Source organism: Chelmon rostratus, chromosome 5 (assembly GCF_017976325.1).
Source record: "Chelmon rostratus isolate fCheRos1 chromosome 5, fCheRos1.pri, whole genome shotgun sequence".
Classification (NCBI taxonomy): domain Eukaryota; kingdom Metazoa; phylum Chordata; class Actinopteri; order Chaetodontiformes; family Chaetodontidae; genus Chelmon; species Chelmon rostratus.
Window position 1 is genome coordinate 19680492 of NC_055662.1, and position 18841 is coordinate 19699332.

Sequence of the window (18841 nt, forward strand, 5' to 3'; positions counted from 1 at the left end):
GGATTTGTCTTAAAATTCTGTTAACACATTAACACACACCTAACCATCTGTTAAAAGTAGAGGGAATTGTTTTGTTTGTTAAGTTTTTAGTTCTGTGTGTAATCAAAAAGAAATGCTCCACTGCTGTTTCTCAGATGTTCCACATAGCTAAATTTCCACTGACAGCACTTACTGTTGGTATCGTGCAGCCCAAAATTTGAACGCAAAAAAAAGCTAATTTTCTCTTCACAGTTAATCTTCTATTTGTTTCGTCCTTGCATGCAATATCTATTGTTAACACAGTGTTCAGAGATGCAACCCCCAGTTACATGCCACTTTACACACCACAGTAAAGTTTGCTGAGCTAATACTTTAGAATGGCAGCAGGTGTTGTGCTAGCTGCTGCTTTGTGGTAACCATATTTAGCACCAACGCAAACAAGATTACGCTGTCGGTCATAGCAATCAGAGTTGGTAGCTTATCACCACACAGCATACCTGCAATGAATGGTGTGTCTACTGGAAAAATGGCCTTTTACCAGAAAAGTCCTGGTGCTTTTAAGTTGAAGTTAGAGTAGAAATACTTAGGAGTCATCCTGGCAGGATAAAACCAGCTATGCTGCCTGTGGAGGATGGAAAATAGCTCCAACTGATTGGTTACAAGGCTACGGGCATAGGTCAGGAAGAAACCACAGTCACAGTCTTTATCATCTCTGTGTTTTGTTAAGAGAGGTCCACACTATTCTTCTTAGGAGGGCCAAGCAATGTTTTGATTGAAATGTTGATCCACACTGTATATCAGTCATTGGTAGTGTGTGGACATTTTCATGGGATGAAGTGTATGAGCAGTATATTTATGATATGAGCTGAAGTGACGACTTGATGAATAGTCAGTAAAAAGAATGGCTCACTTTATGAAGTAAAAATACTTTTGCAAACGTTTGCTTGCTGGTTAGTGAAACACTGTGCTAATAAATTTCTTCCAGCCAGCTCAGAGTGTCTGTGTATTGTGCAGCACACTTTCATAAGTAAAAATCCCAATGTGAAAACATTGTTCAGCCACTTCTCAGTCTGCACCTTTAGCAGTACAAACCTGCAGCATTGTGCTACCAGTATATGGAATGCTGTTGATCAGTCTGTCATTTTTAGCAGGTACAGATGATTAGCCACCTAGCTTAGGAAGTGCTTCTAACACAATAGTAAACCAACATGCATTGTGTTTTTAGGTGTGCACAATTTGGACTTTGCTGTGCTAATATAGCGGCACAATTGCAGTCTTTTTGTTGATGAAAAGAAATGTCCAGTACCAACCACTAGTAGCTGTAGGGAGTTGCTGTTCACTGGCACTGCAGTGCTGGCAAAGCACCATGTATTGACCATGACTTCCAAAACTTCAAACATGGAGAGAATTTTAGAAACATAGTGGAGTATTCCTTTAAGTCTTTGTTTGCAGAAGTTTACTGGAGACTAACATTAAAATCACTAATCTCATATCAATCAGTTTGATCCATTGTTTACATTTTATCTTAATTGATTTTTCTTTTCTGTAAACAAAGCTCTAAATTTGAATGTCTAACTTGATGATCTCAGTGGGATATCCTGACTCCTTGTTTTTTTTTCTTGTCTTCCCGCAGATCAAACGTGATAAGGATGGCAGTGGTCCAACTGAAAGTCAATTGTGGGGCCAACCCAAGGTTAAACTGGAGAGGCTGGGATTGGTGCAGGACTTTGAGAAGAGGCCCAAGCCTGTAGTGCTCCTGAAAAAACTCTCAGTTGACCAGATTCAGAGGATCATCCGACACAGCAAGTCTGGAAAGAACAGGCTCTCGTCAGGAAAGTCTGGCAAAAGTAAGAACAAGCTCTGGAAGTGCAAGCGGTTTTACTCATTTCATTCAACCATTTTTCCCCCACTCTCTCTGCAGTGTTTTTCCATGCACTGTTAATAACTTGAAAATGTTATTGTCAAATTTTCAGGTGGTATGGACCCGGCAGTTTTGAAGGAGCTGCCTCCAGAGCTGCTGGCAGAGATTGAGTCAACCATGCCCCTGTGTGAAAGGGTAAAGATGAACAAGAGGAAACGAAGCACTGTAAATGAGAAACCCAAATATGCTGAGGTCAGCTCGGACGAAGACTTTGATGCAAATGGAGAATGTGAGTCAAATTATTGGATTCTTGCCAGTTCGTGCTACAAGTCTTTGCACAAGGTTTGGTCATTTGATTTGAGAAATATTCTTAAAATGTAGTAAAGACATGAGCTGACAGTTGAGGCCTGTTGAGATTACTATTTGTGAACATTCCTACACAGAAGGATTTAGATTTTTAATTTGTATTTTAGGATACCAGTTTACTACGGATTAGTGTTATTCTAGTATAAAAATCAGTTTTTTTTTTAGACTTTTTGACCTAATTTTTCATGTCTAATCTCTACAGCTGCAAGGAAGCGGCATCGTCGAGACAAAGACAGGGCCTGGGACTATGAAGAAAGGGAGCGCCGTGGCTCAGGGGACCATCGGAAAAGCGGGCACCGGGACAGCCGACGAGGATCAGGGAGCCGCTACCGAGATTCCTCAGAGGATGAATCACCACCACCCAGCATGGCTGAAGGTCCGTATTCAAGTCATGTGTCTCAGCATTTAGGCCTGCAATTGACTAGCCCGACTGGCTTTTCAAATTATATATCTCTCTCTTTTGTGTGTGACAGTGATCAGGCTGCACAGTCTTTGTTTTGTCTTCACAGCTACAACCCCAATTCCAATAAAGTTGGGACATAAATAATACAGAATGTGACTTGCTAATCCATTGTGACATATACTCAGATTAGCAAAAAGACAGTGTATTAAATGTTTCACCTCATCAACTTCATTGATTTTTATAAATATTTGCTTATTCTGAATTTGATCCCTGCAACATGTTTCAAACAAGTCGGGACAGGAGGCAACAGGCTCATTGGTAACAAGTGATAGCATCATGATTGGTTGTGAAAGGCTCAGTCGTTCACAAGCATGGAAGGAGCAAGATTCACCACTTTGTGAACACATGATTGTGTAAAGGATGTGACTGCATGGACTCAGGAACACTTTGTTAAAGTGTTGTCAGTAAGCAGTTCATTAGCAAATGGTTGTGTTTTCATTTGCGTTTTACACAGCGTCCCGACTTTTTTGGAATCAGGGTTGTCTTTGATGCCACATTAGATTTTGGAGTAATATTGTTACGTACTGCGCTGACATGATATCACAAAATGAGAAAGCCTGAAAGGAAATCATCTGTATTTTATTTGTCAATACCAGATTATTGAGACAAATTCAAGAAAACAGCGACTTTCTTAAAAAAAAAACAACAGCAACAAAGAGACAGTGTTTGTTTTGTTTTCAATCTGTGTGCCAGATACCAAACAGAAAATATAATTAAGATGAAATTTCTGTCACTCAGTTGCCAGAAAAATGAAGATGAAGGAAAAGCAGAAGAAACGGAAAGCATATGAACCCAAGCTGACCCAAGAGGAGCTAATGGACTCTTCCACATTCAAGAGATTCTTGGCAAGCATTGACAACATACTGGAGAATCTGGAGGATGTGGATTTCACTGCCATGGGTAAATATCAGTGCTGACTGGCTTTGAAACTGCCACTTTGGTCCATTTTAAAAGTCTAATGTATTTATTTATTTATTTATTTAGCTATTCTGTTCTGATTTTTTGTAATTTTGAGTTTTGTGTTTTCCTACAGCAGATGATGATGAGATACCTCAGGAATTGCTGCTTGGTAAACACCAGTTGAATGAGCTGGGCAGCGAGTCCGCCAAGATAAAGGCCATGGGCATCTCCAGCAGGGTAATTTAGACTTTAGTTGGACTGTTGTGGATGTTTGATTGTGCCTCAGATATACGTCTAAATAATGGTCTCTATTGTTGTTGTAGATCCCATCAGACAAGCTGGTGAAGCTGCTGAACATACTGGAAAAGAATATCCAGGATGGGGCCAAACTCTCCACCCTGATGAACCATGTGAGCTCCCTTCCTCCCTATTTCTTTGTTAGATATTTTTTGTATTGGTATTTAACTAACCTGGTGATTTTTAGGTGATATGCTGGAAAAACCCATGCAGTATCCATGTATAGAAATCAAAAGATAGTGTTACAGGCAGCAAAAGCAGAAAAAATAATTGTTAGAATGCTACAAAATATTTGTACGCTAGAATAAAAAAAGCCCTCATGCCTCCAGACAGTGGTTTATTTCTGTAAAATGCATTTACATCCTTTTCCTTTCTAACCTCAGGACCATGATGCTGAAGATGAGGAGAAACTCTGGAGAGACCTGATAATGGAGAGAGTCACAAAGTCAGCAGACGCCTGTCTGACTGCTCTTAACATCATGACCTCAACGCACATGCCAAAGGCTGTTTACATAGAAGATGTCATAGAGCGGGTGCTTCAATACACCAAGTTTCATCTTCAGAACACTCTGTATCCACAGTATGACCCAGTGTACAGGGTGGACCCACATGGAGGTGAGGATGAATAAATGGAAGCTTTACTTAATTTGATTATTTGATTTTTAAATGAGCCTGGACCTTTTACTGTTGGGATCTGAGCGAAACCAAATCAATAAACAAGTTTTAATAAAACTAAGCTGAAAGATGGACAGAGTTGTCAGCAATTGATCTCTGATGTCTGAAATTACGGGGTTATCACTTAAAAGTACTTTTTTTTTTTTTTTTTTTTTACTTCATAGACTCTTCCTGCATGAAAGGATGTGCCTTAAGCACAAAAGGTTTGAGCTGTAGCAGAAATTACAGGTGTAATAAAGGTTCACAGTGATCAAAATTCTCTACACTTTGGGCGACGATTAATCTGTAGATTGACCTGAATGACCTCCTGATTTGCATGTAAGAAATGAGTTTATAAAGCTGATAGCTCTATTATGATGTACTACAAAGTTCCTGCAAGTCAAGGGCGCCCTTTTTCTCTCTCTCTTTTTTTTTTTTAAATAAACTGATGCAATGAATGTATGCAAAATCATGGTTCATGATCAAAAACATCTTGTCCTTTTAGGTGGCCTGTTGAGCTCCAAGGCAAAGCGTGCAAAATGCTCCACACACAAGCAACGTGTGATTATCATGTTGTACAACAAAGTGTGCGACATTGTCAGCAACATCGCTGAGCTCCTAGAGATCCAGCTGCTTACAGACACCACCATCCTCCAGGTAAAAACGAAAACTACTTAATACAATGTTAGACTGCAGTTCTGAGTTTATCAAGTAAAAGTGTTCATTGCCAACAAGGTGATGATTTGCACCATTCTCTTTTTTTTCCAGGTTTCTTCCATGGGAATCACCCCATTCTTTGTGGAGAATGTCAGTGAGCTGCAGCTGTGTGCCATTAAACTAGTTACAGCAGTAAGTATTTGTTTTTTCTCTGGCTTTATCCAGTATTCTACATTGCTGCACTACTGTACTGTGTTTTTACTGTTCTGCAGAACTGTGAGGGTAGAGACTTACTGCCTTATTAACTGTCTCCAGGTGTTCTCACGTTATGAGAAGCATCGGCAGCTGATCTTGGAAGAGATCTTTACGTCGTTGGCCAGACTACCCACCAGCAAACGCTCCCTCAGGAATTTCAGGTAATTTGTTTTATATGAGTTCAAATTGAATTGCAGGGATAAGGCAGCAAATGAGAGGCTTGATTATTGTCCAGCCATCAGTGTAGTCCAGACCTGTCTCCCATTGAAAATGTGTGCCACATTATGAAGTGCAAAATCCAACAACAGAGACCTTGGACTGTTGAGCAGCATGTATAGTTGTATATCAAGTAGAATTGGAAATAATTTCACATTCAAAAACTTCAGCAAGAAAAGGTGATGTCAGACTGTGGGGAACATGCCTCTGTCCTGTTTTTTACAACATGTTGCAGACATCAAATTCAGAATGAGTGCATATTTACAAAAAACAAGTTTACGAGTTCGAACATTAGATATTTCGTATCAGCAGGTATAGGTCAAAGATTCACATATCGTTGAATTCTGTTCTTTTGTTATGTTTTACACACAACTTACTTTAAATCAAGGTTGTCACTCATCGTCCAACCTGACCTCTTGTGTTCTTAGGCTGAACAGCTCAGACAATGATGGCGAGCCGATGTACATCCAAATGGTGACGGCTCTGGTGCTGCAGCTGATCCAGTGTGTGGTCCATCTCCCCAACGACAAGGACACTTTCGAAGAGTGTGACAAAGTAGGAGACCAAGCCGACACACAAAATCACCACTCTGACTCTGATTTAACTTAACACACAAATCCTTTTTCTCCTGATTTTAGGTGGATCAAGATGTGTTGATAACCAACTCGTATGAGACGGCGATGAGAACAGCACAAAACTTCCTCTCAGTCTTCCTCAAAAAGTAATTATCATCCATTTTAAATATTCAAAATACTTTTTGATTACATAGTTGCATTGTACTAAAGTTGTACTCTGTCACTTTAAGTATTAAATAATGTGTACTGTGCAGACTATGGTTGTAGAAAAAAGCTGAAGAACTGCCACTCTTCCTCTCTTAGTGCTACCTGTCAGGTGCATTACTGCCACTGTAATATGACATTTTTTGTCAGCAAAACCACCACCATCGTCATGATGTGGATGCTTTCCTCATGTGCATGCTGGCATTGGATGAGATACAAATAATTTAGGGAGATACCTATCAAAACATTGCTTTAAGCCTGTCAAGTAGTCAAACACTTCACTGGGTGTGGTGGATTTAGCCTGCTGACTTGTTCAGCCTTACAAATTTGGATTTTCTACTCCTTAATTTTCTGGTTCCTTCACGGCCCTTGGCCCCTGCTTATTATTGCTACCATAAATTCCTTCTCATTATGCTTTCCATTTGTCCCTGTCTCTTACCACTTTTCCTCCTCTGCCACGTTCTGCATCTTTCGCCTCCCTCAGGTGTGGCAGTAAGCAGGGAGAAGAAGATTACCGGCCACTGTTTGAGAACTTTGTCCAGGACCTGCTCTCGACAGTAAACAAACCAGAGTGGCCTGCTGCAGAGCTTCTCCTCAGTCTGCTTGGTAGACTGTTGGTTAGTATGACTCTTTCTTTAAACTGGAGATGCAACTGTTTGTGTTGAAGGATTTCCAAACAACAAAAAAAAAAAAAAACAGCTGACCAATTTTCCAGTCATGACATGGAAAATGAGAGAAAAGTAAAATGTTCTGGGAAATCTTGTGAAGTCATGGAAACTCATTTCAACATTCTCCTATTTTCCTTTCCCTGAGAATTACCTATTAGGCTCTGCAACAGAGCTTCCCAAAATGAATAACATTGCCATCTGAAGGAGATAAATTATTTTCAGGATCATATTAATGTTCAGTTCATAGTGGTTTATGGATGACAGTATTTTGAATAAACTGCTCTCAGTAATGTCATGAAAACTATGTGAACACAGCCCCAAGTTATATCACATGATAGAACAGCTCAACTGTATGTTAGTCAAACACTGACTAAATACTGGCTAATAATTACATTTTATTTACATAGTACTTGCCAAGCATGGAGCACAAAGGGCTTTCCAAATAAAATACAAAGGCAGAATACTATAAGAAAATTAAAATATTAAAATGGATAGCCATAAAATACAATGCCTGTATACTGTTTTAAAACAGACTTCCACAGAGACGAACGCATTAGTGTATGGTGCGATCCCTGTCTGTCTGAGCGGCAAGATTGTCACTGAAAATGATCTCCAGGAAAGTGTGGGAAACACTTAGATCCACTAAAGTAGAAAATAATTCATCTTGGATGCACTGATGGGATGGGTTTTTTTTTTTTTCCTCTACGGTGCAAGTGAAACTCAATCTTGGCTCAAAATGTAATTTGATCATAATGTCAACAGTGCATTTCTTGCTGACACCCCCCTCTCTGTCTGTCTCTGCTGCCACCAGGTACACCAGTTCAGTAACAAGCAGACAGAGATGGCTCTGAGAGTAGCATCTCTAGACTACCTGGGCACAGTGGCTGCTCGTCTGAGGAAGGACGCAGTCACCAGCAAGATGGACCAGAGATCTATTGATCGTATCCTGCAACAGGTAGAAGGACAACTTCACATTTTAGTTCCTCTTTTGCTTGAAGATTTGCATCCCATCCTTTTTGCTGAATTTAGTATGTGTGGCACTTTGTGTGATCTTTCTCTCTGATTATATAGTCTCCAGGTAATGATGAGACCCAGCAGCTGCAGAAAGCTCTACTGGACTACTTGGAAGAGAATGCTGAGACAGATGCCTCACTGGTGGTGGGTTTGCATTAAACTTACTCTGAAAGTAGTGACTTTAAACACTGGGGGAGCTTTAGACCTGAAATCTGCGTGCATGTCCTGGATATCACTTTGGCTTTTAGTTAACTTTAAATGGGCTATTAAGCCACAAATGGATGCACCTTCATATAGGCAACTGCCATAAGCAAGCAAAACGCTGAAAGACATCCATTAAGACTATTAGCCATAAATTCGTTCTATATTCTCATCAAATTACTCATTTTTTTAGAATGAAATGGCCACAGTAATGGTACACATGACAATACTGATTTTTAGCTTCACTTACCATGTGTTAATGAAATTATTGTCACTGATTTCTTAGTCTGAAGAAATTATCTTACAATGAGAACGTCTTTGTCCCCTAGTTTGCTAGAAAGTTCTACATTGCCCAGTGGTTCCGGGACGCCACCACAGAGGCTGAGAAGTCCATGCGAAACCAGAATCCGAAGGATGAGGACTCATCGGACGGGCCACAACATGCCAAGGAGATGGAGACGACCGGTGAAATTATGCAGCGTGCTGAGAAGCGCAAGAAGTTCCTGCGCAACATCATCAAGACCATGCCAGCTCATTTCGCCACACTGAAGTAAGGATGTTATAAACATGAACTTGCATCTCATCATTGCAATGTTTGTCTCTGTTTCTTTTTTGTTATCCAGCTGCCTGTCAGTTACAATCTCACTGTCAGTGTGTGACTGAATGACCCAATAACACTCTTCCTCTTTGCCTTTTCTCCAGAATGAACTCTGACACTGTGGACTATGATGACTCCTGCCTGATCGTGCGTTATTTGGCCTCCATGAGGCCGTTCGCCCAGAGCTTTGATATTTATTTAACACAGGTAAGATTTGAATATTCTTACCATAAATATCTTTGCTTTTGAATGAGCCACACCAGATAAATAGAATAATCTATAAATTGCTCACACAGGTGATTTCAGGGCTCACTGGTTTGTCTTTGTTTTCAGATTTGTTTAACTGAAAAAATGATCAGTTTGTGTATTCAGAGGCTGGTGTTTGTGTATTCTTTTAATAGATCTTGCGAGTTCTTGGGGAAAGTGCCATTGCTGTAAGGACTAAAGCCATGAAATGTCTGTCTGAGGTTGTGGCTGTGGACCCCAGCATACTGGCAAGGGTATGTTTTGTGTTTGCAAAGACAATTTGTACCCATGTTAAAATATGCTTTCTTACTCTGTCCTATCGTTTTCAAGTTTTCTTACCGTCCCCCCCCCCATTCTTAATACTGACACTCTTGTCCTCTTCTGCAGTCTGACATGCAGCGTGGCGTACACGGTCGTTTGATGGACAACTCCACCAGTGTGAGAGAGGCGGCTGTAGAGCTGCTGGGTAAATTTGTGCTCAGCAGACCTCAACTCACTGAGCAGTACTATGACATGCTCATAGAGAGGATACTGGTAAGTTGCCAAGTCAGACTCATTGTAGACATGTTATTGTGTGGTGAGGTCGTCCAATCCCCATATGCATTGTACACATGATTATGTACGTAGTTATTGAGTACTGGCCAGCAATGGAGCCTTATTTGCAATGATGTTATGGCATCCTGTGTCATCAAACTCTACATGTGTTGATGTGTCACTTGAATGCTCCACGAACAACCCCACACCAACCAGTTTTATGCATGTTGTGTTCATTACCTCTTACTATTTACGCCACACCAAAGGTCTGCCATTGTAATGGACATACCTTGCTTTTTCTCCATACCGGCGATATTGTGGACTATTGTGTTGAACTCGTCTTTGCACTCCATTATTGTGTAGTGGTCTTCACCATCATACTGTGCACTGACAGTTGATTGTTATGGCCCAGACCCACCTGACGTCTCCTTGCCTAATTTATCCAGTCACGGTTCATTCATTCTTCATCTTTTAAGATTGTCACAACAATATGTTTTCAGAGTTTTACATTCAAAAACCTTGAATGCCCCTTCTTTGTAAGCTGTTCACATTCAAAACCAGTGTGGAAATGAAGCTGCTACTGCATGCACCTGTTACACACATATGCAAATGGTATGAGTGGGGCCACTTCTGTTGGGGCAGGAATGCTATGTTTTTTTTGTTTGGTCTCTGACTTGACAAGGAAAAGCACTGCATGGATTGAGTTTGAAGAAAACTTGCTTGAAATTGTTCCTTTTTCTGATGTTTCAAGTTGGCATTTAGAAATAATTAAGGACCCAGTTTAACAGCAGCATACAGTCTAAGATTAACAGATCATTGTAATGGTCATTGTAATATAAGATATTGATGTATAATGCAGTTCAACACACAAGCTTTGTGCGTATTCTTTGTGTTCAGCATCTGAGAGGTGGACACATTGAAATTGTTGTGCCTGTTGTCATGGAAATGTTCAGGAAGGTTCATGAGAAGTTCACTCTTGATTACGGTGTTATACTGCCACCTTTTGCCAGAAAAATGCTATTGCACCCCATGCAGATGTTTCTTTGGAATTGAGCACATGAACCATGTTTTTGATGTAATGCTTGCAGAACATTGCAGATCCTTTATGAATTGGATTGGTTTGATATACAGGACACTGGGATCAGTGTGAGAAAACGGGTGATCAAGATCCTCAGAGACATTTGTCTGGAACAGCCAACCTTCAGTAAGATTACTGAGATGTGTGTGAGGATGATCCGCAGGGTCAACGATGAGGAGGGCATCAAGGTATGGATCAGCTGCACCTTTGTCTCTCTACACTTTGAGACACAAATATATAAATATATAATATAATATAAAACCAATAGTTTGAAAAACTTGTACAAAGTATAGATCCAAACTAGTAACACACGATCTTGTGTTCTTTATAGAAATTGGTGAATGAGACATTCCAGAAGTTGTGGTTTACTCCAACACCAGCCCATGACAAAGAGACCATGACCAGAAAGATCCTCAACATCACTGATGTGGTTAGTTTAACCTACTTACCTTTTTTTGCATCCTGCAATAAAAGTAATATCCAAAATCTGTCATTATTCTTCACCCTGTATCATTTTTTTGTAATGACCTTGGCTGGTGTATTTTAAATGTTATGCCTAATTGCTTCTTCAGGTTGCAGCGTGTCGAGACACCGGCTATGACTGGTTTGAGCAGCTTCTTCAGAATGTAAGTATTTGATTTTGTGTAGAGGCTTCACATGGCAGGGAATATGTCGACGTGTAAAACCTTTTTTAAAACGAACATTGTCTCTCTTTTCTAGCTTCTGAAGTCCGAAGAGGATGCATCGTACAAGCCAGCCAAAAAGGCCTGCGTTCAGCTAGTTGACAATCTGGTCGAGCATATCCTCAAATATGAGGAGTCTCTTGCAGGTATGCAAGTTTATCATTTGATACCAACTTTTTGGATTTTTTTTTTTAAACCACTGTCTATACCTCTTGTTGAGTTACTCAGTCCTCCTTTGTAACTTTTACATAGAATTAAAATATAAACATGTATTTATACTTGAACACAGAACTTGGTGTAACTTTGATTTTCTCTCTTTTTTGTAGAGAACAAGGGTGTAAACTCAACACGACTCGTGGCGTGTATCACCACCTTGTACTTGTTCAGCAAGATCAGGGCCCAGCTCATGGTCAAACATGCCATGACCATGCAACCTTACCTGACCACAAAGTGTAACGTAAGTTGCATTTATTAAATCCATTTTGCTGTTGCATAGACATTAAGAAAATCATCATTGTTATTATGTAATCAATGATCCTTTACACCAGCATGGAAAAATGGACGTAATAAAGAATCCAATGCCTAATCTACAGATTGGTTTGAGCAGTTAAAACACATAGTGCTTATTTGATGATTTTAAGCACCATCAGCTGTCACTGGTGGCACCTGATCTATCAGAGCTTCCTCAATCATGACTGTTGTATTGTTTCCCCTGCAGACTGCCAATGACTTCATGGTCATCTGTAATGTGGCAAAGATCTTGGAGCTTGTGGTACCTCTGATGGAGCACCCCAGTGAAACTTTCCTAGCCACCATTGAAGAAGACCTCATGAAGCTCATCATCAAATACGGAATGACGGTGCGTGGAAGTGGCTTTTTTAAAATATAGATGAAATGCAAAGTGTACTGAGTGTTGTTACAGAGATGACATGATGGTCTTCCTTCCTGTCTCCAGGTGGTCCAGCACTGTGTGAGCTGTCTTGGAGCTGTTGTCAACAAAGTCACACACAACTACAAGTTTGTCTGGGCTTGCTTCAACAAATTCTATGGTGAGATATATAGTTAGCAACTTGTCTCCACAGGGATAACAGAAGTTTGCAAGGTTGAGCTGCAAGGAAACATAACTTGTATTTCTTGTATGACTTCCCAAACAGGTCCTTAAATTTAGTGTATCCTGATATTCCTTTCAAAAAGTGGCTGTAGAGTTTGACCTAGCCACCAATGCTAGAGAAAAAACCAGAATGTAGGTCTTAAACATAACTTTAAATACTTCCTCTTTTTTTTTTTTTGTACAGGTGCACTTAACAAGCTGAAGATTCAGCATCAAGAGGATCCAAACAGCACGACGTTGGTAGCAAACAAGCCTTTCCTGCTGCGGTCGCTCTTCACAGTGGGTGCCCTGGCCCGACATTTTGATTTTGATTTGGAGGAGTTCAAGGGCACCAACAAGGTAGGATTGCAGATTATTTTTAATAATATTTATATTTTTAAATGAAAGCTATGGATTGGAGTCCAATCATTAGTTTTTGGGCTCAGCACAAAAACAGCCACTGGAAACCAAAGCTAACCTTTATTGCTACTGTTAAAAAATGGTTAACTGGACACTGTCTCATAACTGTGTGTATGTGTGTGGTATACAGGTTGTAATCAAGGAGAAAGTTCTCGAGCTGCTGCTATACTTCACCAAACATGAGGATGAGGAAGTCAAGTCCAAAGCCATCATCGGCTTAGGCAAGACCAGCATTTTTAAATAATATTATGTTTGACAAATGTAAAGGTCACCATATTTATTGTGTCAGAAAATGTTAGCCTTTGAGTGTTTCCAACGATGTGACAGCAGGGCATGTTGTGTTGCTGAGTCACTGACCTTCAATGTCAGAACGGCAAAAGTAAGACCAGGAAAACTGAACTCCTACAGATTTTCTTTCCCCAGCAGGTGGGCATGACATGGATGGAGACTATGTTGTTGACTTGTTCTTACATGTCTATGCTTCTGTTACTCAGGCTTCCTTGTGATCATGCATCCCAGCCAGATGTTTGTGCCAGAAGTGAAGTCCTTGTACAACGGCATCCTGGCTGACAACTCCTCCTCCATCAACCTCAAAATCCAGATCCTCAAGAACCTCCAGATGTACCTTCAGGAGGAGGACACGCGGATGCAGGAAGCAGATAGGGAATGTAAGCGAAGCTGTGGTTGTTGCTGTAGTTAAAACAGTTTTTTGGTTCACCACTCCAGTGTTACATCTCCTGATGGCGCACATACTTTGTTTGGCACCTTTAAGAATGCACAGTGATAGTGACAGTAATATAGTGGATGATCAACATGTTATATTTTGTGTTCCTGTAGGGAAGAAACTGTCCAAACAGGAGGATCTGAAGGAGATGGGAGACATCTCTTCAGGGATGAGCAGCTCCATTATGCAGCTTTATCTAAAACAGGTGTTGGAGGCGTTCTTCCACACCCAGTCCAGTGTACGGCACTTTGCTCTCAGCGTCATAGCGCTCACACTCAACCAGGGTCTCATCCATCCTGTACAGGTAAGTTGGAGAACCACCCCACCTCCTGTAATTGATAGATGATAGTCCGATTTTAACAACTCATTCTGGCATTGAATTAGACTCATAGATTTATGTTTTATTAATTATGTATCAATGTCAAACAATGAATTTTTCTTTTTGGCAATCATATCAACACCACAAGTGATTTTCTTACTGAAAATGTTTTGAGTGTAAGCATCTCAAAGTCTAAAAACAACCGAGAGCCATTATTTCATGTGCTGTAGTAAAGTTAAACCCTCTTTTAGTTCCTTTTAAACTTCTATTTTTTGATTAACAGAAATATAAACACATGCATCTGAACGTAACATCATTTTCATTTGTCTGTGCAGTGTGTACCCTACCTCATTGCAATGGGAACAGACCCAGAGCCCAGCATGAGGAACAAAGCTGACCAGCAGCTGGTGGAGATTGACAAGAAATACACAGGATTCATCCATGTGAGTCGATGTTGAGTGTTGTGAAGTTTCAAAATTTTAGTTCATCTTGTTAGTCAATGTCTTAAGTTAGTCCAGCCATTTGAACCTGGAGAAGGAATTCCAGTTTGTTTGACTTCAGTCAACCAGGAACATCTTAAAGGTCAAGTGTGAGAGTGATGACCATTAGACCAACACCAGGATGACGCATGTTCAGTACATCACATTCTTTTCCTGAATGTATACTTATATAGTGCTGGAGAAATACTGCAATACTGAATTTTAGTCTCATCATTTTATTGGCACATTCCCATGGCAGCAGCTGTGCCGACATTTGTCTGAAACGCTAAGTTTGTAACACTTCTCTTTCAACATATTCTCTCACAGATGAAGGCAGTTGCCGGGATGAAGATGTCGTACAATTTGCAGCAGGCCATCGATTTGTCTCGTGGGACCATCATAAGAGGTTTCAGACAGGACGAGACCCACTCCGCACTCTGCTCGCACCTCTTCACCATGATCCGGGGGAACCGACAGCACCGGAGAGCTTTCCTCATCTCACTGCTGAACCTCTTCGACGACAGTGCTGTGAGTAAACCTGCACTCATCTCTACACGTCTTTGCACTTCTCAGTGTAAAGTGGCATCTCCTCATTAGCTGCGCGCCAAGAGATCATCTCCCTCATTTTTTTACACATTTACAAGCAGTGAGTCTTAGCAAGAGGTGTCATAAAAAGTGTTTTATATGACTCTTAGGGATACAGACAAGACCAATGATTTAGATTTTTTCAGAGGAGACATTCACAAATTCATCTATCTCAGATACAGGCATGCCAGAAAGTATCATTTCAGTCTTGAGGAAAAAAGTTAATATGATCAATAAATTGTGATGCCGAACAAGAGCAGCCTGCCAAAGAGCAGTGTGCAAAATCTCCTTTTCTCAAGAGTAAAGAGACGACAAATGCTGTGGAGTTGAACAATAGTAGATGCCATTATTTTTACTGACATGCAAATTTAACAAGACTAGGTTATTTTTTTACCATGTATGAATAGTTAAAATTCTAATAAGCGAAAACTGCAGTGTGAGTTTGGACCAGGCACTGACTCTCGCTCATGCTCTTCCCCCTCTTTTCTTTCTCTCTGCAGAAGACGGAAGTGAACATGCTGCTGTTTATAGCAGACAACCTCGCTTGTTTCCCATACCAGAGCCAGGAGGAGCCTCTCTTCATCATGCACCACATAGACATCACCCTGTCTGTTTCTGGCAGCAACTTGTTGCAAACCTTCAAAGAGGTAGAATAGCATTTTTTGAAAGTAGTTTGCATGTAAAATCCTTTTTAGTCGTATGTGTCTCCTCGTTGGGGTTGAAAAAAAAATCCTGAAAAGCATACCGCAGAATTTTTTTGTATGAATTTTTATGAATTTTCTTGTTAATTTCTCCTGTCCAGCTTCTGCTAAAGGAGCCGAGGCGTAAGGAGAAGAAGGAGAAGAAAGAGAAGAAGGAGTGGAAAAACACATCAGATGGGGAGGATGAAGAGGAAAAGATGAACTGCGATTCTCCCAGGAGTGATGAGGAAGAAAACAGCAACAGTGATGACAATGATGATGAGGATGTGGTACGGCGGCCTAAAAAGGCCAGAAAACCTGTCGCAGACAGCTCAGAGTCCGAATCCGATTTGGATGATTTGAATTTGGAGGATGTGGACAAAGTAATGAGGCTCCTCCCAGACAATACCACAGGTCTCTTGGACTTTGCTAATGCTGTTCAGGGCATCCTGTTGCTGCTGGTGCTCAAACAGCATCTGAAGAACCAATACGGATTCTCTGACAGGTAAGAGCTACACAAGCTTAATGATTAGTTTGACCAATTCAGACCTTCAGGCATGCTGGGAATTCCATGACCTCTGTAACTTAAAACATTTTTTGTCTTCCAACAGTAAAATTCAGAAGTACTCTCCAACAGAGTCAGCCAAGGTGTACGATAAGGCAGTGAACAGAAAAAACAACATTCACTTCTACCCACGACAAACCATGGACTTCATCTCCAACAACATGGCTCATGCCACACTGACAAATGATGTCAAGAGGCGGATAGTCAGACAGTACCTAGATGTAAGTAATGAAGCTGTATCAGAATTTTGTTCATTGCCAGTGTTTAATGTACATCACTGATTGCTAGTTAATCTTCAAGTTTATGGATTCAATTATTTTCCATCCTCATCAGTAACTTACATTATCATTTTAAATACAAAGTGATCACCATTACTATTAACCAAGCTCCACTAGTCGCAGGAAAACTTTTCACACAATTCTCTGATCAAGTGCACCTTCAAAGCATCCTTAATTCCTACCCTCACCCAAGTAAAGAGCACATACTTGGCAGCATGGCACAGCCTTTTGTCTACATTGTTCCTGCTCAGGTTAAGACGCAGGTGCCGACCCAACTGTCTTGACAGGCAACTTCATCCGAAGGCAATGGCCTGTTCAGTTTTCCAACCAGACAGATATTTGTCTGGTTATAGCAACAGCTTTGCTTCTTTGAGCTTTAATTTCAATTAAATTTGAATGAAGAGCTTGATTTACGGTAGATCTGGAATATGTGTGCTTGTGTCTGCTGATAAATATATTTGCCCTACAAATCATTCAATAGCCATTAGTTTGTGGTTACCCCACCTCTCTTCTGTCACATTCAGTCAATGTTTAAATGATGCAGAGTGTGAAACTTGTGTCTCAAAGGTTTTTGTTTTTCATTCCACACAGTTCAAGGTTCTGATGGAACATCTTGACCCAGACGAGGAGGACGAGGAGGGAGAAGCTTCTGCCAGCGCTAACATCAGAAACAAAGCCATAAATGCCCTACTGGGAGGCTCCGGCCCCTTGTCAGGACCCAGTCCGCGCAATCAGGCAGGACCAGAGACAGATGACGACGATAGTGATGGCGACGAAAGGACCCCAGGGGTAAGATACACGATACAAAGATATCTATAAAAGACAGTATAATAATGTGGGTACAATAGGGCAACCTTTTTTTCTTCTGTCCTCTCTGCAGTCCTCTCGAAGGTCAAGGCGAGCAGGTGACTCCTCGGACCCCGGCCGTATGAGTGAGACAGTGGAGGCTATGGATGTGATCGCCCTCTGCTGCCCCAAATACAAGGACCGGCCGCAAATAGCTCGAGTGATCCAGAAGACCTCCAATGGATACAGCATCCACTGGATGGCCGGCTCCTACTCGGGGCCCTGGGCAGAGGCCAAGAAACGTGATGGCCGCAAACTGGTGCCTTGGGTGGACACTATTAAGGAGTCGGACATCATTTACAAGAAGATTGCCTTGACCAGCAACCACAAACTGAGCAACAAAGTAGTACAGACTTTACGCTCACTGTATGCAGCGCGGGAAGGAGGGGCTAGCTAATGGCCCCCGTATGGTGTTTTTTTTTCTTTTGTTTCTTTTGTTTCTTTTTTTTTGATCCCCCTGCTCCATTTCTACTTTATCAAAATCCTCTTCTTTCCTGCTCCTGCTCCTCCTCCTCAACCTGCCACCTCCAACAACACAGCCAAACTTCACTGGATTCCTACCCTCCTCTTCTCCTTCCTCATTTTTGTAAGAAAACACAAGAGAGCAAGAATATTTGACACTACATACTTTTACATGAGTTATTCTTGCAAAAATGAAAATGACACAAAACATAAGACTTATTATATTAGAGGGACTGCTCATGTTTTGTTTGTGTACAAGTGCAGAGGATAGAATCCAGAAGGCATTAAAGGAATAATTCGCCCAAATTATCCCTTAAAAAGGCTATCAGAAAAGAGACCTGGAGGGAAATGTTTGTCAACATTGTTGTGGGAGCTCCTTCGCTGTTGTGCAGCAGATTCTAGTCGCTCATTTCTACTCCCACTGTATCATAGTTTAACACGACAAAAAACTAAAATGTTTATATCTCTGAAGACAAAAAAGCTGTAAAAAAAGAATAAAACCTTAAGTGAATGTTGGAAATTAGTCTTTTTGATGTTCTTATTAAAGTGTTTTTGGAGTTTATTATACTACTAGCACCCTGATGGTTTTTCCTTTTAGCTTTTAGATATTTGAAGAAAAAGAAAAAAAGAGTTATTTTTATTTTTGTTCACTTTTATTTGTCCATGCTGTACAATGGCAGAGTCCTCTGAATATAATTTATTCTATTTCGAACTACGCATGCAGTATATGTGGCCTATTGCAGGAGGATATTTTGTAAATGTAGATTTTGTTGTATTAGGTCACCCTAGTAATAAGAGGAAAGGGGATTCATACCCTTTCGGTGGAACAAATACTGCAATAAATTTTCTACTTCTCTTTGTCACTTGTCTGCTCAAAGTCTTAATCTGATCTTTTCATTTTGCAAATAAGGACCAGTGTTGGACCTGGACACTGCTAAACTGCT

The 18841-nt window shown here is 40.7% G+C and overlaps 1 protein-coding gene across 2 annotated transcripts in view; it reads left to right on the top strand.

Moving 5' to 3' along the window:
* The window catches only part of nipbla (NIPBL cohesin loading factor a), a 30717-nt gene extending 11964 nt beyond the window's left edge, over positions 1–18753 (top strand). For both annotated transcript variants that reach the window (XM_041936808.1, XM_041936809.1), the window contains exons 13-49: positions 1613–1826; positions 1953–2129; positions 2409–2582; positions 3408–3569; positions 3703–3806; positions 3893–3979; positions 4250–4481; positions 5026–5177; positions 5289–5369; positions 5493–5593; positions 6077–6203; positions 6287–6369; positions 6912–7044; positions 7907–8050; positions 8167–8253; positions 8640–8860; positions 9013–9115; positions 9310–9408; positions 9542–9688; positions 10820–10954; positions 11098–11196; positions 11339–11392; positions 11487–11595; positions 11776–11906; positions 12168–12308; positions 12405–12498; positions 12745–12899; positions 13090–13180; positions 13454–13627; positions 13797–13987; positions 14338–14445; positions 14809–15009; positions 15567–15713; positions 15869–16251; positions 16358–16532; positions 17181–17378; positions 17470–18753. In XM_041936808.1, the coding sequence (XP_041792742.1) occupies positions 1613–1826; positions 1953–2129; positions 2409–2582; positions 3408–3569; positions 3703–3806; positions 3893–3979; positions 4250–4481; positions 5026–5177; positions 5289–5369; positions 5493–5593; positions 6077–6203; positions 6287–6369; positions 6912–7044; positions 7907–8050; positions 8167–8253; positions 8640–8860; positions 9013–9115; positions 9310–9408; positions 9542–9688; positions 10820–10954; positions 11098–11196; positions 11339–11392; positions 11487–11595; positions 11776–11906; positions 12168–12308; positions 12405–12498; positions 12745–12899; positions 13090–13180; positions 13454–13627; positions 13797–13987; positions 14338–14445; positions 14809–15009; positions 15567–15713; positions 15869–16251; positions 16358–16532; positions 17181–17378; positions 17470–17832 (5577 nt within the window). In that variant the 3' untranslated portion in view covers positions 17833–18753. The remainder of the gene's footprint in view (positions 1–1612; positions 1827–1952; positions 2130–2408; positions 2583–3407; positions 3570–3702; positions 3807–3892; positions 3980–4249; positions 4482–5025; positions 5178–5288; positions 5370–5492; positions 5594–6076; positions 6204–6286; positions 6370–6911; positions 7045–7906; positions 8051–8166; positions 8254–8639; positions 8861–9012; positions 9116–9309; positions 9409–9541; positions 9689–10819; positions 10955–11097; positions 11197–11338; positions 11393–11486; positions 11596–11775; positions 11907–12167; positions 12309–12404; positions 12499–12744; positions 12900–13089; positions 13181–13453; positions 13628–13796; positions 13988–14337; positions 14446–14808; positions 15010–15566; positions 15714–15868; positions 16252–16357; positions 16533–17180; positions 17379–17469) is intronic.
* Positions 18754–18841: the final 88 nt, after the last annotated feature.